The sequence below is a fragment of the Pterocles gutturalis genome, unplaced genomic scaffold (assembly GCF_000699245.1).
Source record: "Pterocles gutturalis isolate BGI_N339 unplaced genomic scaffold, ASM69924v1 Scaffold10565, whole genome shotgun sequence".
Lineage (NCBI taxonomy): Eukaryota > Metazoa > Chordata > Aves > Pterocliformes > Pteroclidae > Pterocles > Pterocles gutturalis.
Window position 1 is genome coordinate 1 of NW_010145883.1, and position 19,818 is coordinate 19,818.

A 19,818-nucleotide genomic window follows, 5' to 3' on the forward strand; every position below is an offset into this window, starting at 1 on the left:
TGAAGTCATCACAGAAGGGGGCAGTTGGAAATGTAACAATGTTTGTGTCTCAAATGAAGTTGCAACTAGTATGGTGTTTTTTTTTTTTTTCTTAAGGCAGTCTGTAACCTTTTTAGTGTCTTGCATGATACTATTTCCACATATCTGTCCATTTTGATCAGAGCTGTTGGAATAATTTTATACTCTTATTTTCTCTTCTGTAGTTATTTGGCCATAAGTCAAAGGGGAGGTTAGATAGGGTTGTTTAATTTACAGTAGCTAATCTTAAAGCCATCAGTCCTTTGAGATTTGAAGACAGCCCTGTAGACTTTGATTACTTACTCTTACAACATCTTGATTTCAATGTTGAAAAGTCATTTCAGAGAGCCTGAAACTAAGCTTACTGTCAGTGCATTTCCCCATCTTTCAGTTTAGTCTTTCTTAAGAACAACTTCTTTGTGACTGAAGTTCCTTGGCTAGCTAAGGATCACTTTTTCTTTGGCCACATTTTCTAAAGCTTTCTTCCCATCTTATGTCAAGGATATGTTTATTTGCAGTGTTAGTGAAAGTAACAAGCAGTCACTGGAGTTCTGCATTAGTCAGTCAAGTATTACTACCACTTCTTACTGCAAACTGGGTGATGTCACTGCATCCTTCACCTCTACTGCCCTTTCTTTCACGTAGCTCTAGTCCAGTGGAAGCCTAAAAATTAATTTTGTTCATGTAATGATTGTATACAAACAATAAGATTCTTTATGGTTAAATGTATGGAATTTTATGTTAACTGTAAAGTGATAGCTAGTGGTTACATCATCTGGTAAGAAACAATAGTGTAGCCAGTTAAAACACCTAAATGGACTATTCAAGGGCACATAGATGGGTCTGTTTGCTGTCACCTAAAGACATCCCAAACCCCTGCCCCACTAGGCTTAATGGGCTGTTGAAATACAGCAAGTGACAATGCAGCAAGTGTTTAATTAAAGTGGGGGGTTTTGTTTGTTTGTGGTTTTTTGGACAACTCAAATACATAGGTGTGTGAAACGGGCATCTTTAATGAAAGGGGAAATACAGGGGATGCTGCAACTTTAAAAAAAATCAGATTTTGTGCTATTTCTTAATGTTCCGTGTATAGAATAAAATATACTTCATTTTACACTTCCCTCTTCCCTTCAAGTAGTTGTAGTTCAGTGCTTACCTTGTCCCTCACTTGAATTAACTTTAGATTTCTTGTTGCTTAGAGTTGGCTTAAAGGACTTTCTAATGCTGTGCAAACTAATTTTGTCTTAAATTGACATTACAAAGCACTCTTGCATAACTAAACCAAAATGTTTGGGTTTTAATCTGACAAAAAAAAAAAAAAACAAAAACAAAAAAACACAAACCTTCCAATGCTTGGTTTTCTTTTCCTCCTCCTTCTAGTTGAAAATGTGATAGCACTGGGATTGTTTAGAGCTACGGAATCAAGTTGCAGTGGGTTAGAATACTGAATATATTACTTTTTACACTGTTCTCAATATTTATAAAATCAGAAATATAATCACTGCCAGGATTTTAAGCAAGTTGTTATAATCAAATTTGAAAGGAGTAATTTGCCTTTAATGATGTTTGGGAATACTCTTAATGCCTCCATCACTATGCCTTCTTTATATGGGACGTGGGGGCAGTAGGCAAGATTTGTGTTTTAGAAATAAGAAATTGTGAAATAGAGCGTGACAGGAACAACAGAAAAGGGGGATGTAAGCATGCTTATTCAGGTTTGTTGAATATCTTTGTGTCTGAGCAACAGTTTGAGCATTCATAAATCAAAGCTGTTTTAACAGAGACTTGTAAGAAGACCATGTATCAGTTCGTGTAAGGCTGCATGCATTGAGAGAATTATGTTTGGCTGGCAGTATACAGATAAGCAAAATGCCTACATTGGTAACATGTTGTTTATGATTGCTAGATTGATCAGTGAGTCAGGAATGTAGACTAATTTTTTTTTAAAGAAGTTAGAGTAAATTCTTTTATATAACAGTCACTTCATCAGTATTTTAACCCAAAAGCATGGGAGGGGACAACCACAATTACATCACATCACAGCTAAATATTTTTCTCCCATTCCATTTATTTATCAATTCTTAGAGATTAAATTGATACAGATTTGGTGGGGGGGGGGGGAAAAGTACATCTTTGTATTTTTCTCCATATAGCTTTCTCCCTCTGTTTACATGTTCATAAATAATATTAATAATAAATATTACCTTAAAGTTTGATATCTTACTGTGAAAACATTAAAACATTAATGGATCATATTTGGAGATTACTTTGAGTTCTTCATATGTGTATGAATTACATTAAATTGTGGCCTATTAGATAAACCTTAGTATTTTTAAAGTGTATTCAAAAATAGTTTTGCAAATTTACCGTTCAGTAGTGCAACCTGAAATAACTGCCTTTCTCTCAAAAGATGACTGGGAGTGGTAACCAAGTTAGATATAGTGTCTGTATTGTCAGTGATTTAATGTTTATGTGATAGCATAAAGGCAAATTCACTCTTTGTATATCCCATTTTTAAAAAAACTATGTAATAGAGTCCTTTGAGCGCAACTCTTGACTTCTAGCAGAGTGGAAACTGCATATAAAATGCATGGCCTCTCAATTTTTTTGTTTGTTTAAACCTTCCCGTACTTAAGAGTTAATTGCTAAAGGCATCTCAGTGTCTCTCCCCTAGAAGCTGAGCTTGGGGCCATTTTTCTCCCCATTCTTTGATGCAGGTCAGCACACAGAATATGAAGATGGGTGGGCTGCCTCGTACAACGCCACCCACCCAGAAGCCACCAAGTCCACCGATGTCAGGAAAAGGAACTATTGGGTAAGTGCAGTTACCAAATGTGTAAATGGCTTTGGTGAACAGAAGGGAAAAAATGGGAAGATTTTTACTTTTTATGTAGTGGGGGTTTTTTGTGGGTTTTTTGTTTGCTTTTGTTTTAACCATTCACAAAGGTCAAGAGATGTTATATCCGCATCCTCTTATACTGATCACGTCTTATGTATCAGTTAGCGTGTTTCTCCAAGAAGACTGTGGGCATCATCAGCCTTTCCCAACAGGAACCTCTTTATCATTGCAGAACACTTACAACTGTGTGCTTTAGAGTAAAAAGTCATTAACTGTGTGCCTTTGACAGGTGGAGCTACACGACTGGAAAATTAGTATGTGGCACTGTTCATTAATTACTTGTGCTGTGTGTGATTAGAGTGCTTTCCTGTTAAGTCTGTGAACTTGACTTTGACATTAGGAAAGGGTGTTACAACTGGGATGAATGTTGTTTGTTGGTATGTGATTATGATTATACATACAGATCATGGTGCTTTACTTTTAAAACAAGATACGGATTAGTTTTAAAATAAGAGTGGGCTGTGCAACACAGAGTTTATGAATAGGAAAAGCACCTGGAGATTGAAGTACACGGGGAACATCCTTAATTGTTTTTTGTCATCCTACAAAGTAGGTACTGCGAACTTACAGAAAACTTCTTACAGAAAAACTTTTTTTTTAGTTTCCATTACTGATTATTATGTAGCTATCTTTTAAAGAATGACAAATCCTTGGGTTTGTCTGTATTATCTTAATTTGATTCTGAAATATGCTTGTCCTTGTGCAGGCGTCACTCTCCCTATCGTACATTGGAGCCAGTACGTCCTCCAGTGGTACCAAATGACTACGTGCCTAGCCCAACACGCAATATGGCTCCCTCCCAACAGAGCCCTGTTAGGACAGCTTCTGTGAATCAGAGGAATCGCACATACAGGTATTCAGTGTAGTCCTGTACAAAGTGTGATTAGTATTGTATAAGCATATGGACAAAAAAAGCTATGATAAATATCAAATCCATCTGCACCTCTACAGTGAAGCTTGCTAATTCAAGATATGGACTGGGAATGTAATTTGGCACGATGAGAATGCATTCTAATAAAACCAGAGTAGTGAATCATATTAAGATTGTTTACTTAACCCCCTAGTCACCTTAATTTTAGTGCTATCAGTTGTAGTGCTTAATGAAGTACTAAAATTGTGAAGTTTTTCAAGTAGGTAGATTGTAATATTATTTATGAAATGTTTTCAAAACTGGGAAAAGACTTTGCATAAAACTTCTACATGTTGAAAGACTGCACAGTACACTTATAGCTCACATTTTTGTTTGAACAGTCTTTGATGTTTATAGATTGAGTATCTGAAAAAGAGCATTGTACTTTGAGGGTATTGATAACTTCAAAACACATAATAAAGCTGAACTGTATTACCAAAGGTTCTGCAGAAGGCCGGTCTTTTCTCTAGGATCATTAGAGTTTCACGATGTGACAGGTCTAAATACTTCCGTTGAAATCTTGACTTTTTAAACATCATAAGTATTTGAAAATGGCTAAACAGATGGACTTAAAATATAAGAAAATCTAAGTTTTACTTCACTTTCCAGATTTCAGTAGTCATATATGAAAGCATATAAATCAGAGTCTAAACAGTCTACCTGTTTTATATGTTATAGGAAAAAGGTCTGTATTTACTCAGTAGGGGTTTAACAACATTGGAATTATGTGCTTTGGAACAAGGTTCCAGCAGTGTTTCATTTTTGGGCAGGTTCACTAAGACTAACTGAAAAACTTGGGTTGTAATCAAAATGAAGAGTTTTAGGAAAACCATTCTTTATATAGGTTTGTATAATCCTTGTTTCATTTCTCTTGTTCCCTGTTATTTCTCTGATTAGGAAGGTGCTATATGAGGGATCTTGTGTTGCAGCATGTGCAGCAGCATATTCACACCCTGGTTATTTTGGTTTCTTACAGTAGTAGTGGGAGTAGTGGAGGAAGCCACCCAAGCAGTCGGAGCAGCAGTCGAGAGAACAGTGGAAGTGGAAGTGTGGGTGTTCCTATTGCTGTTCCCACACCATCTCCTCCCAGTGTCTATCCAGGTAAATGGAAACTTGCTGTTCCTCTTTCTGATTTAGGGTTAACCTTTAGTATTTGCAAGTCTCCTAAAACACGGTGCTGAGTAAACCCCAAGAGAAGTCTCGTCATTCATTATCCAGAAACATGCAAGCCTTGAAAATTGCTTGCTGATGAGGGTATGAGTTTGAATCAAGTACTATATTTTCTGGGAGTGCCTGATGCACTCTAAAGCTTCTTTTGTATATTAGTTTGTTTGTTGGAATTTTTTGCCTGTCTGCCTACATGTGACTAGGTAGGACACCAACACCTTTCTCAGTGGGCTCAGGGAAACTGCTACTTTGTACTTTTAAGCCAATAAATGTTTTTTCATTGGCTGTTCATGCAGATACATAGAAGCATGCTTTTAGAAAATCAGATGAAAAGAGAGGCAGGCACAGAGTAAATCTTAAGTATATTACACTATATTAATGCAAGCCTCTAAAAAGACACTTGTTCAATGGGATTTCCTCAGTCTATCCAGAAATAGGAAGTGATAGTAGTACTCATTTTTCCTTTGCTTAGCCCTTTCAGTGAAGAAGAGTGTATACTTGACTTGCAGTGTGATCTGCTTTTGAACCAAAGAACTGGAAATTTTTGGCTTTCCTCTTCTGTATATTTTCTAATTCATACAAAAGCTAAAGGCAGCCATGCTACAGAATTGAAGTGTAAATAACAAGGTATAAAGACATCTTCCAAAAGTAACGTCTTTCAGTGAAAAGTTCTGTATCGTTACCTTCAGACCTAGAAAGAAGTGGATTTGCTTGACCCTCATTTACTGTCCACATAGGAATGTACCTTCCTGTAACAGCTCAATTTTTTTCTCATCTCCTTGTGCATTCTGAAACACTGTGCATCTAATAAATAGCTCACACTGAAGAGTCAAAGGCTTTCTCTAATCCTTGCTAACAGATCTCCTTATTAACTCCACCTCTTCCTCCTCTCTTCGCTTAGCCCCTGCTGGCTCGGCTGGCACTTCTCCCCTTCCTGCTACCTCTGTTCCTGCCCCCACTCCTCCTGCTCCTGCCCCTTCCTCCACTGCCCCAGATGCTGCTGCTGCTGCAGGAGCTCAGCCCCTTGCTGATGGCTTCACCTCTCCAACTCCCCCTGCTGTTTCTTCCACACCTTCTACAGGTGAGTGTCTGCTCCAGCTGTTGGGCAGATGAACCCAGATGTGATTGTGATCCAAGGCTTTTTACAGTTACTTCAGAAGCAGTGATTTTATTTTTTTTTCAATATAACTAGAAAATACCTAAGTAATGGTTATAGGGGACAGTTCAAGGTGTGCTAGCTTTATAAAACAGCAATGAATTAATATTATAATTTTATTTTTATATTTATATATTTATTTATTACATTATCATTTTATTGTGGTTTGGATACTGAGAATCTCATAATAATTATGTTTGGGGGGAGCAGCACTGATAGTTCTGAGTCTGATTATTCTGTTTCAGTAATGGAATAAAAAAAAGTGCATATCAATGCTTTCAAATAAGTCTACTTTCAATGAACTGATAAAATGGGCAATTTTTTTGTGTTCAATGTCAGGTAAAATACAAGTTTTTTATTATGCAGAATAGTACTAAAGCACTTTGTTTTAATAGGTGGTATTTATGGTGTATATTGCAACTTGCTTTTCCTAGTGCTTATACAATCATCCTACATTTTTCATTTTCTCATATGCAGGTTTTTAAAAATTTTGCATTCATATGTTCTGTTTCCCTGTTTACTTCCCTGCATGCATGTCTCCTCAACCACAGTGACCATACCTTCTTCCCTTTCTTTTCTTGGAAACTCTGAAATTTACTTCTAGCACAAGTGGTGGAGTCAGAATAGTTAGGGAGGGTAATTACCCATACGGCTATAACAAATCCAGTTTACTGTTTGCTCTTACAAGTCAGAAAACTTTATGTGAGCACAGCTTAATGTTCTTGCTTCATTTGTTACTTGCTTAGATTGAGGATCAATTACTTTGATACAGGAGGTGATTAAAATAGAGAGCAAGTTTTTAAATTGTTTCCACTGACAGCTTCCTGAAAGAGAGTCTTTGAATATGACTTCATTTATTCCATCCTTCAAGCAGTTTCTAACATTTTCTTCTCTCCAGATGATTCTCTGCGTATTTCCTGAACAGCACTAAGATATAGTTAGTATTGTGTTTTCCAGTTGTAGAAGTTAACAGCTTTGAATCTTGGAGATGGCATACAGTTAGTTTGTATGTATATATTGTTTAATTGCTGGACTATGAAGTGTCATTTTTTTGGAGGTTTATAAATAACTAGATTTGCAAGAATTTATTATAATACATTATATAAAATAGAGAACTGGGAATTGTTTTATTTTATTTTGAAACTTTGTAGCTGAGACATCTTTGTATTTTCATATTGGCTTTTCATATTTCATATGTATATTTCATATTGGCTGTACTAAGTACAGGAAGTTGGCAGAGTTGGTTTTTATGTTGCTATTGAGACATCCAGTGTCCTGCCAGTCTGGTGGCTGAACTGGCTGACTGTTTCTACGATGCAGACTGTCTTAAAAAAAAAACAAAACAAAAAAAAAAACACCAAACCAACAACAAACCTTTCCAAGCTTTTAAATCTTGAATGCAGATATAAAAAAGGGAGGCATCATTCATCTCTTTGCTAATACTTTCTTTCTAACCTAGGTCACCCAGTTCAGTTCTACAGCATGAACAGGCCTGCATCTCGACACACCCCCCCGACAATAGGGGGATCTTTGCCATATCGCCGTCCTCCTTCAATCACATCACAGACGAGCCTTCAGAATCAGATGAACGGAGGACCATTTTATAACCAGAACCCAGGTAAGAAAGTTCTTCTGGTCTGTTGAATTCAACACAGTGGTGAATGGAGTGGCCTTCAGATCTCTGAAATCTTACGTTCTGTCTCCTTTGCAGATCTTGCAGTTAGTCTCAGGTAACTTCCAGTATGTTGCTGGTAGGCATGCCAAAGCTGCAGTCCAAGTACAGAGTATTCAGCTTCCATTATGGCAAGCAGCTTGAAACAATACTGGCTTTGTTGCCAAATAAATTACTTTTGATCTCACAGTCCATATTAGACAAGCTTTAGTCCTTTACTACACTGTGTGTCGTGTCTGCTTTGGTGTGGGATGAGTATTTGATTTTGCACTAGAATACTGATTCTACATCGATCGATCAGTCTTTATCTTGTGTGCTTTGTCCCTCTGATTAATGGACAGTTCAATAAATTGCACTTGTTATACAAGGGTAAGCATTAGACACCTTAGAGACATTAGTGGTGTTTGGTGTGGGATCAAGGGAGCTGTGACATCTGCTAAGTTCACAGGTGGTACTATTTTAGTAAGTGACCTGTCTCAAAAAGCAGGATGAGGTATTAACAAGGAGTGGAGTGTCCTGTGGGTCAGGCAGAACGCAGTAGCTCTTCATCTAAGGAGTCTTTTTCCTTGTGCTTCTGATGCAATGTGAGGTTTTGATACCAGAGCAGGGGAGACTTTCTTTTCTGACAAAGCTACAGAAAGATGCAGGAGACATACTGCAGGTTCCTTTTTTAGGAAATGCCCTTTTTACCAGCAAGATTGAATGTTGACTTGCAAGCACTATAGTGCGTTTGTGTTTTGTTGTTGCTGCGGTGGTGGTTTTTGGTGGTGTGTTTTTTTGTTTGTTTTTTTTTGTTTTATTTTTTTTAATTGAACACTGAGCTTATAATTAGGTCAAATGCTGCAATCTGCATTTAGGGGATTTGATCAGATTCAAATATTACTGCTTGTGAGCTACCCTGGAAAGAGATGTGTGAGCTTACCTTGAGAAGGAAATGGATTGTCCTGCTGGGGACAGGGGGTTGGAGGAGGTTATATGACTAAATTGCAGCCCCATTGCCTGAAATGTGTGGTATTTGTTATGCACATTATATGCATATTGAAGGCTGAGAGGGAACATGCAGGAAGGAAAGGGTAACAGCAATAAAAGAAACGTTTCAGGATTACCTTTGCAGTAAAGACGATTTTCAGTATATCCAGAGAGTTTCTGACAACTACTGTGCATTTCTGCTTTTGCAATGCAAGCTACCATTGCATTGTTAATAGGCAATCACAAAAGATGCCAGATAGACTTTAAGTAAGTTATATAACCACTGTTCAGTCTGTGTACCCAAAAAGAAGATCATGATTATGGTGATTAGTCATTTGAGCTGTAAATCACAAACAAAATACTTCAATTATACTGGCATACTTGATACAACATAAATAAGCAGCTGTAGGAACAGACTTTTTTCAGTATACCTAGCAGAATACAGACTTTATTAGCTTTGCAGTTATACTAAACCAAGTTTTTTTGGCCTGTACCTTGAAAGGAGTGGATGCTCAAGCATTTATAATTGATGAAGACCCTAAGAAGGGAGGGACTGTTGTTTCTCTAAGGAGCAGGGTTAGTTGCAGGACAGGGACCACGACTGCTTGTTAACATTCCTGGAGAGAGCGAGAAAACACAAACTTAAAAGGTGAAAAAGAGACCTTGCAACAGGCAGAGGAGCATGCCAGCTATGGCTTGTTCTACTTTGCAGGCTGTTTGGCAATAAAGCAGTACTGTTTTTTGCACTTCTCTTTTCTAGTATGTTGACATAGTCATTTTTTTTTATTCACTTCACAGGAGGATGTAAGACACTTGCCTTGCCCTGTTATTTTGAATGCCACTTCTAAGATAGTATAATTTCTTTACTTCATGATGAGACCTTTTTAACAACTGGAAAAAAAATTTGAAGAACTGCAGACCCTAAACAATCTCAGCATATGTCTGTCCCAAAGCCACTGTCCAGCCATGCTAGGAAGTGTTAACAAGTGTTTTAACTTTGTAACCTTAGATGCCAGTACCTAAGCAGTATGGAGCTCAGCACAGGCTAAAAACCCTGTGGGAGAAGCTGGGCAAGTGTTGAGATGGTATCTGCGCTATGCACTATTCCTATAGCTGAATTCTTATCAGGCTTAAGCAATCTAGTAGGCAGTGCTCTTGAGCATTCCTGAATTAATTTACAGCAACTGTGTAGACAAACTCTTAATCTGCCAATGGTCTATGTGGAAGGAAGCTGGGAGGGAACATTTAAGCTGGTGTTTTTCTCATCCTTTGAGACAGCAGAGGTGAAGTAAAGTTCTCTGATACACTTTATAAAGTCTTTTTATTAACAAAATATTTATTGTATTTGTTCCTACAGGTCAAAACTAGCTTAGAGTCAATATGTATCACATACAGATAATATAATATGGCAGTACCTGCACTGTGCATAGACTGAAGCACAAACCAAATGGTTAAGATAAACAAGGAATTATGTCAGCTAGTGTTAGTATCACCATTTTGATTAAACTACACAACCCAAACTAAACTAAGGAATTTTTTTTGTTATTTGTTTGGACTGCTTGTTATTTCTTTCAAATAAGTTTATATAGCACACAAAGAAAGTACACTGGAGGGACCTAGGAAACTGAAGCTAGTCTCACATGATAGATAGGAATTGTATCAATCTGTATGATGTTAAATAGAGGAAACATTTTGAAACTGAACACTTTTATAGCATATATAAAAAGGCAGGGACTTCATAGTTGCACAAGAATGCTGAATTCATGAATATTACTGCATTTCAGTAGGACTTCAAATTCAAGTTCCCTTTTCCTGCTTTGAAAAAATGTGAGACCAAATCTTTTTCCAGCTACTGTAGTGACACTTGAACGGATAAATACTCTCAGATGGCACATCATTCAAGTCAAAGATGCTGTAAATAGAAATATTATTTTTTTTCAAGAAATATCAATTAAATGGTGAGATAATGGAGCTTGCTTTATATGGAGGTACAAGGATTTTTTTTGCAACAAAAAGGATGGTTGCTCTGGATTTTTTTTGTTTGGGGTGTGAAGGGAAAGTGAGTGTGAGTGACAGAAGAAATTCAAAGCACTTCAGATAATAGTTACTGAAATAAGCAAACAGAAGGTTTTGAGATATGAATTTGAAATGCTCTGGAGTTCTTTTCATTAGCTATGATGATGTGAATTAATTCTGAAAAATACTACATCCTATCTGTCAGTTTTCTTGCTGGCTCTGGAATTAGTCTGAGATTTATTTAGTTCTGTTCTTCAAGATAAATAAATGTACTGGTACATGAAGTGTAGAACTTTTCCCTCATTCTTTTGGACATGACTAAATGTTTTTGTGTGCGACTGCTAACAAAATTATTCAGTTGTGCTTTTCCCAAGGTGTGCTTTCTGAAAAATAATCTTGTAAGTTGCTTAAAGAATATTACTGCATAGCTCTTGCAAAGTGATACTAAAACTAGATAAAACTAGTTAACTGTTTTTTAAACTTAACTAGATAACTGTAACTTTCATACCTGGCTTAAACCACAGTTCAGTGTTATAACATTTGCAACTGACTGACAGTATATTGTTTAAATGTGAATTCACGTGTATTGTGCAAAGACAGCTCTTCTGGTACCAGTAAAAGGGCTGTTCAAAGTTCAGTGCAGTGTTCTGCAAAATCAGGTGGGAAGGAAACGAGGCAGCACATCTGGAATAGGCCCTGTTGTTTGACAGCAGCACAGTGCACTTTGTTTTACCAGTAAGGTCAGAAGTTCCGTGTCTTCCAAGTATGCTGTTCTCAAAGGCATCTTTTTCCGTTTTGCCTAAAATAACTGCCTCATTGGATTTTTTTTTTTTTGCCTGTGTTTTGGAGAAAGCTAGTTATATCCAGTTTCATTACTAAGGATTCGTGGATGCTGTTACAGAAGTCTCCTCTATAAATATCAATTTCATCTGTAAGGTGGAGGATTATAGGGAATGAATCCTCTTGATATATTCATTAGGTCTGTTCATAAAGTGCTATATTGCTGTAGTAATAAACTTCAACTTAAGGGAATCTCATAGATCAGAAAAATACTTCAGCATGGATTCTTCATCTTATGAAAAAGAGCTGGGTTAGAAATTTTAAAAATAGAGAGATCTCCTTGAAGTGTAAAGATTAGGAATATGCTTAAACCACCTGGGCCATTTTTTTTGAATGTCAGCCTTTTTATCTGAGCTTCTTGGCAGATTGCTACACTGTCTGAGTGGTGATGATGTCTACTTTCCTGTTTGCTGCTTAGTTGTGTTTCTAACTGAATGCCTCTCTCTTTTTAATTTCTGTGGCAGCATCCCTTGCTCCTCCTCCCCCCTCCATCCTACAGGTAACTCCACAGTTACCGCTAATGGGATTTGTGGCCAGAGTTCAAGAAAACAGTAAGTTTGCTGCTTCCTTGTGCTATGATTTATTACTGGATGTGGCTTTTGCTTTGAGTGGATGAAAGATTTGTCTGTATATAGCCAGAATTCTGCCTTCTCTACCGCCTCTGCAAGTTGGTCTGAAATTGTGAAGGGAGGGAAAAGGAAATAATTTTATTTGAGGAGCCTGCTTCTTCCTTCTCTGAATTTTATTGTCTCTAGCATATTTCCACAAGTTCTAACTATTGGCCCCAGTGCAGCTAATTGGGATTGGGACTATTCAACTTGACAACCTGGTTCTAGAGATATTTTAATGATTATATGATTGCTTGTTTTCAGTTTCAGATACTCCTCCCCCACCACCGCCTGTGGATGAGACAGTGTTTGATGAATCTCCACCTCCACCCCCACCTCCAGAGGATTATGAGGAAGAGGAAGCTGCTGTGGTGGAGTACAGTGATCCATATGCTGAGGAGGACCCTCCTTGGGCACCAAGGACCTACTTAGAAAAGGGTAGGTTTAGAGCTAGTAGGGACAGTAGGGTCATCTTCATAACGACATTTTGTATAAGCTCCTGCCGTCCTGCTTTGGGCGTGGAGTCTGCCTAGACTCCTTCATAGGCAGTACTTGGTATTGTTGTAGAGGTGCTCCTCCAAATGGCAATTTAAAGAGTGAAAGTTAAGCTACTCTTCTGAGTCTGACTCTTTCACCCCTTTCTCCACAAAGGGAAGATAATGATTATCTGGCTAGTTACATATTTTTTAAATCCTCTGTAATCTCCTCAAGACTCACCTTTCAGTAGTCTGCTTAATCATAATAATCAAACTTATATGAAGTAAAAAATGAATGAATCGGTGCTGCAATTGCCCTTGAACTTTGAACATATGGGTGTATCTGGAGAAGTGCTGTGACGTGTGTTTGGGGCTCTGGAAGCTGCAGTGCTGCATCAGTGTGGGGCCATGCTGAGCTAAAAAGTGCTGGGTCTGTGTAGGACTGACTAACTGAGGCCTTGCTGCGTTGCTGCATCTAGACGTCTTCCAGTTTTGAAGCAGGTGTATAGAAACATGCTGGAGTAAAACTACAGGTAAAATAAACTGAGTAGGTAAATGGCTTAGGGGCACATGAATATGAAAAATCTACTGCCTGGTGTTCTCCTGTGAAACAGGGTCATGTACCTCTTAGTAAAGGGTGATATACAATCTAATGTTGCAGAGGAACCAGGCATCTCAGCTGAGTGACTGTTAGACACATTCAGTCTGCATCAGGCAAAAAATTCTAAAATGCCACAAAGATAAAACCAGTGCTGGACTTGAAGGGAGGGGAAAAAAAAGAAGATGGAAGAGGTGCTTTCTGCCAACTCCAGCCCAAAGGAAAAATATTACTATTCCTGAGGGAGATGGAGGAATATGTGGGACATTTTTTGTTAGTCCCCCACCCTCTGTCTAGCTGGTGTGTTTAGTGCAAGGAGTACCCAGGCTTTGCTGACAAGCTGAGACGATTTGTCAGACAAAGTGACTGACTTGCAGGGCGTTTACATGACCTGCTTTATCTAACCTCTCCATACCCTTGATTGACAGCAAGTGTCACTGTTATTCTGTTGATGCACACAGGCTCTTTGATTAAAAGTTGCTTCAGCTTATTCTTCTCAGGAAAGCTTATTTCTGTGAGGGAGAACAGGGAAAAAAATGGATCTCATATATGAAGTACTCTTCTTGCTGTGCAACTTGGAGGATATTCCTGATTACTCATACTAGTTAGCTGGCTTCACAAAATCAGGTTTTGGAGTGGTGTGGGCTTCCTGATGTTGCATTTCTTTCTTTGGGGGGAAGATGGCAAATTTCTTCAGGCTGGGACCGGTACAGGTCATTTCAGCAAATACTGGATGTGCTACATCTTAATAAACTCCTGTGTATCAGGCATTTCTGAGAATGCGCAGTATCTGCTCAGCAGTTTCATTGTAGTTGATGTATTTCGTGCGGGATGAAGACTGCAGGCATGTTACTTTTTGATAGGAGAGTGAGTATCAAGATTTTTCTCTGTGGTTTTCCAGGCATAAGACACTCTTTGGCCTAATTAAACATTTGTATCACTATCTTTATTATGTTTCTGTTATTCCTGCCACCTTGCCCTCAGCAAATCCTCAGTGGCTTTTCAGCAAAAGAGAAAAAAGAGGACCCTGCTGTGCATTTCTTGTTCACAGTGTCTCATACTAACGCAAAGGGGTGTGGGGGTGTGCATGAGTCTGTTTGTGGAGAAGAGAAGCCATGAAATCATGTGGCATGTGGCCTGGGAAAACAATTTTCTATTTGAAAAAATACTGACATTTGAATTATAGCATATTGTTCTGATCTGCTTTTCTGTGTGACTTCTATGAGCTTGTGAACTAAAATAATTTATATAGGTGCATATATGCACAGATCTGTTCCATTTCAGCAAGCAGTCCAGGCACTTGCAGTTTGATATTTACAGGCAAAATCACATGGGATAGCAAAACTGTAATGGAAGTCTTTAAAGATAAGATGGAGAAAGTAAGAATTTTTGTCAGAACATTTTTCTTGCAGAAAAGCGTAAGTACAAGAAACCAAACATTCTCTCGTATTGGTGTAGAGTCCCATGCAAAAACATAATTTTGATCTGTATTTTGAAAACTAGATGACTAAAACATCTAAAAGGTTGGTCTGTTCTTAGAAACACTCATATAAGTAATAAATTATTGAAGTGCTTACAATGTATAAAGAACTGTTCAATAATAGTTTCAGGATACCAGAAAAACGGGATATTGACATATGTGTGGATTCTGTTGTCATTATTTGAATAGCTCTACTTGTTTCAGTCTGTGTTTTGAGATTTGTCTGCTGGAGTTGGAAGAGAAGTGCTTGGCTCTGATTTTTTCTGTAGCAAGTAAGCTTTAAAGTTAATTAAAAGCCCCATGCTAAAAGAGGACTTTCATACTCAAAGAATGTGTATACTTTACCCTGCTGTGAACTAATAATGCTTATCTTCTGCAACATGATGATTCCTATGGCAACTCCTTAAGTTCCTATAAATAATATTCTGTGCCATATGATTCAAAGTGCCCAAAACTGATGGAAGGAAATGGCTGTTCAAACACTATTACCCCCAATAAGTAGAGTAGCAATTCCTAGGATTTGTGCTTGTTCTTTTGGTATGACTGTTCACATATTTAAGTTCATACAAAAGCATCTCTGATAGGATCAGTGTAGATAACATTTGCAAAAGTGAGAATGTAGAAGCTGGGACACCAAGGAGGTGTCAAATACAGAGTTGTTATACATTGAGATGGGATTCAGTATGATCCTGTTCTGTAAAGGGGTCATGCAGTATGGGAGGTATATTTAACATTAAGGCATTCTTTAACCTACAGCTGAGGAAGGAAGTGAATAGCAGATCCACTTGGAACAGATGGAGAAACTCTTGGGTAGGATAGTTACTGGGGATGTTGAACGTGAGGACGCTACCACATGGCTGTAATAGCAACAGGCAACCAGCAGTGTCCAGGAACGCACACTGCAGTTTTCCATTGAGCTGTGTGTTTGGGTGTCTGGCATGAAAAAGTGAGAAAATGTCCCATCTTTGCAAATCAGATGATCTAAAATGGGTATCCAGAAGGAAAAGTTGCCCTCATACCACATAGAGAAAGTGTGTGGTCACAGCTGTCAGATTTCAATTGGATAACCAGTATGGCCTACTCTTGGGGCCAGTTTGATATAAGACAGTTCAGCCAAACTGTCTAGTTGTTGAAGAACCAAAGATCACTGTAAGAATATCAACCTAAATGAGTAATTCTCTTTTTCATCTCTATACTGGAACATGTTCAGATAGAAACAAAAAATAGATCCTGGCTCAGTCTTGCAGGGTAGGATGCCACCTTCTGAGTCAGTACCGCTGCTTCCTGTCTTATTTGGAGCCTTTTTTGCAGTGCTGGCCTGGGCTCCTGGTAACTCGCGATATGTGACAAGCTCACAGCTTGAACTGGTGGGACTACAGACAGAAGCACTAAACAGTCTTTTAGAGAGAGGAATGTTGCCAGTACAAACGTAACATGCAGGAGGGAAGCAATGGTGATGTAAAAACGAAACCAGGCTTCAGATAATTTTATAAGAGGCTTACTAACATGGAAATTTCCATCACAAGCTGGAAGAGTTTCCTATTTGTGATCATGAACTAATCTATTTGTTATCAGAAGGGGCTGGAGTACACTCAAAAATGAGAAGGAAAGGAACTGGAAGTTACTGTGATCCTTGGATTATTATTTTGAAGAGCATGAAGGACAACAGCATGGTGACTCTAGGAACAAATATTTTAAAATGAACCGGTATAGAAGGCAGTTAAAAAGGAATTTTGAAGGACTTAAATGTATCACGTGTTTATATAGTGACTTCTGTTTTTCAAGCTAAAAATTTACTCTTTTCTCCATTTGTGTTCTGTTTCCTTAGAATGATATTTCTGAAACTAGTTAAAATGAGTTACTTAATACCTGTGCTGGCGTAAGTGTAAAGTTCGCAACACGTGTCTTTTAAATATGCTCTGTCAAATGACACAAGTCTCCTGCCTGGGAGATTCATTAAAAAACCCAGAACAAGTCTGTACATACTCTGATTCTCTACCAGGATTGATTTGTTTATTTTACTTTATAATCTATTCAGGATCCAGGTTTTCCTAGTAAATATTTGTATTGATTCCTTTGCTCCCTCAAAAGGAAATTACCTCTTTTCTTTTGAAGAGAATTATGAGTTTAGTAGGACTCTTGCATGCTGTGCTCATGAACACATGCTGTTAATTTTTTCTCCTTGCTTTGGTTTAGAGTATCTTCCCTTCTATCCCCAGTGGAAGCTTTTAGGATCCCTGTCCAACATCCATTTTGTTTCAATGGCAGCACTGCATGTTTCATTGCCAAGTGCTCAAAGCAGTGACTGATGCTATTTGTTAAAGTATTCGGAGTCTGGCATAGCTAATTTTCTGTGTGGAGCACCTAATGATAGGACTGAGAATGGAAAAAAAACCACAAAAACAAGTTGATGACTATTTTCTGCCATTTCTGGACAATACTGTCTTTAATATTTGCCAGTGCTTTGTCCAATTTCTTTGACTTTCCTAACAGCTTTTGTGCCTTCAGTAAAGTATTCTGCAGCTGTAAGAAAAATATCCTGATACAGTAGGTGTATGTTTTGTTTCAGAGAACCTTACTTCTTCCTAGCTCCTAACTGGGATTTACACACCTGTATACCCTGGGAGTGTTAGCTATGGGGAGTTACACCCACTTCCTTGAATCATTCCACACCAAAAGTTTATCATATATTTGTAAACTTTTCCTCTGGTGGGTCTGGAAATAGTAAGAATAGAAGAGTTAAAGTAGTCCTGGCTCATGTGCTTCAAAGCATGAAACTGCCCCTCTCAGCAGGTCATTCTGAGTGCACAGAGGTGTGCAGTTCTCTGAGATTGCCTTGAATGTGGAGAACTGTGTACGAGGTAGGTTGATTTTCCTCCTCCTCATCCCTGTACCTCTCCTAACAATCATGCTCTGTTCTTTCCTAGTGGTGGCGATCTATGACTACACGAAGGACAAAGAAGATGAGCTCTCATTTCAGGAAGGTGCCATCATTTATGTCATCAAGAAAAATGATGACGGCTGGTATGAAGGTGTCATGAATGGAGTGACAGGGCTCTTCCCAGGGAACTATGTGGAGTCGATCATGCATTACTCAGAGTGAAGACTAGAGGACAGAACACTGCATCTCCTCCTGCAGGAGCTGTCAGGGCTTCCCAGATCTCCACCAGCCTCTGAGGCTCCATCCAGTATAACTGAATGAAGGATAATTGTAACAACCACTCTTGGCTTTTTTGGTTTTTTGGTTGGTTTTTTTTTTTTTTTTTTGTTTTGTTTTTTCTCATTATAAAACAATAGTGATTTGAGTTGTTTGAACAAATGGCTCTTTTGGCTGCCAGTAGAGGCTATCCTGAGCCATCTGACATTGAATTAAGTTGACCTATTCAGATGTAACAAACTCGTTAAGTAGCTGATAACTTCACTGAGTTGGTACTTGTGACAGGCTTTGGGATCTGTCTCAGGAATCCTGTGTGCTCTGGTGGTACTACCCTTGGCAGCAGTGCCTGGCGCTTGGGATGTCCTGGATGCTTGTGGTGAAGGGTTCCTACACTACACTCGTGCAGCTGGAAGAACAGTCATGTGCTAGCAAACACTGAGATTTTCTGCACAGAGCCCTTCCTGTAACTGACTTCCCGATAGTTGGATACATCTTTAGCGTAAACACTTCTGCAGCTGCCCTGCACACGTAGGCTGTCACAGGGGCATACAGAGCTGGCTTTCATTCACTCACCTTTCAGTTTAGACAACTAGGATGGCTGCAGCCCAGAGGACCCCCACCCCCATTTCCTCATCTTTTGAATGCCACTGATTTGTTTTGTGTTCTGCACTGATGTAAATGTGCTCCTCTCCGCAGCGAGCTACTTGCCACGAGTGCTGCTGGTTTAAACAGAACTCACAGATGCCGTTGACAGTGAAGGTGAAACAAAGTTTACAGGTCCTCCTGGGGTCTGAGGATAAACTCTAGGGGCTGTGATCTAAGGTTCAAATCTACTCATGCCCACTTGCACTAGAGAAACCCCCAACTTTAATCTTATGCACAATATAATCTTAAAAATCCAATCAGGTATTGTAAATTGGCTATTTTGTACTTGATGACTAGATTTGCATATGTACTGTGAGAGCCCTGTGCAGAGGCAGGACAAACGGCAATTGTCGTCTTTGTGTCTGTTGCCAAAATTTCTTCAGTGGAAGCAAAAAGGGCTGTTGTGTGTACTGGTTTCCCATGGAAATCCAAGAAGTAACTAGTAGTAGTCCTAGCTCTTCCCCCAGCCCTCTCCATTGTTTATTATAAAGAAGGAGATATTTTGAGGTGTACTGGTGGATCTGGGGGTAGAGTAATACCAAGTGAAGGCTCTGTAGAACCTTGTGTTGATAGTTTGCTTTTTAATCTAGTCTCAGTTAAAAACGCTGCTCAGTGATTCTGCCTAGCAGATCAGTGTAAAGTGATGGCTGTACTAGTCTGCCCTTCGGAAGGACTAGATGTTATCTTTGGGTAAATGTCATGCATTAACAGAGTGAACTGATTAACCTCCTGTTGCAGTCCTGTTTGCGTGTTAGCTGACCCCTGTATAGTGAGAGCCTCCTGGGCCAGGGCATCTTCCTGGACAACCTTTGACTGTCGCCTGGCCAAGTTCCAGCTGGTACCAACAGTAGCTTGTTAAAGGTGAGATAATGCTGTAGCTGTCTTCTGAGGCCTGTGTGTAAAACAGAGCAGTGCGCAAGAGAACACTAGCGGGGCTGGGTTTGTGACGGTATTGGCGATGATAGAGGCAATTGACGCAATCTCCTTGCTTGGTAATTAGTGCAGTACCAGGATGGAGGTGCAGGTTTGGTGCAAACCTGGGCAGGGAGGTGCCATAGCTGCTTAAGGGAGAAAAAGGAGCGAACAACCAGGTGAAGTGTGTTTGTGGGATATGGATGAATTTCATCACCTCCTGTGAGCTTGCGGGAGAGTTCGTTAACTCCTGTGACAGTGCGTAAGGGATGTTTGGTTGAAGCCTACAGGAGGT

The 19,818-nt window shown here is 38.9% G+C and overlaps 1 protein-coding gene across 1 annotated transcript; it reads left to right on the forward strand.

Annotated features, from left to right (window-relative positions):
• Positions 1-2,741: 2,741 nt before the first annotated feature.
• ABI2 (abl-interactor 2) lies at positions 2,742-18,211 on the forward strand. Its single transcript, XM_010085530.1, has 7 exons — positions 2,742-2,833; positions 3,624-3,770; positions 4,804-4,928; positions 7,610-7,768; positions 12,112-12,198; positions 12,520-12,693; positions 17,737-18,211. Exons 1-7 carry the CDS (start codon positions 2,751-2,753, stop codon positions 17,910-17,912), a joined length of 951 nt encoding a protein of 316 aa, XP_010083832.1. The 5' UTR covers positions 2,742-2,750; the 3' UTR covers positions 17,913-18,211.
• Positions 18,212-19,818: the final 1,607 nt, after the last annotated feature.

Excerpts from the sequence above, each read along its gene's own strand:
- ABI2 (XM_010085530.1), top strand. The coding sequence starts at position 2,751 with ATGAAGATGGGTGGGCTGCCTCGTACAACGCCACCCACCCAGAAGCCA. Across the intron at positions 4,929-7,609 it reads TCCTCCCAGTGTCTATCCAG|GTCACCCAGTTCAGTTCTAC; the intron begins GTAAATGGAAAC and ends TTTCTAACCTAG. Across the intron at positions 12,694-17,736 it reads AAGGACCTACTTAGAAAAGG|TGGTGGCGATCTATGACTAC; the intron begins GTAGGTTTAGAG and ends GTTCTTTCCTAG.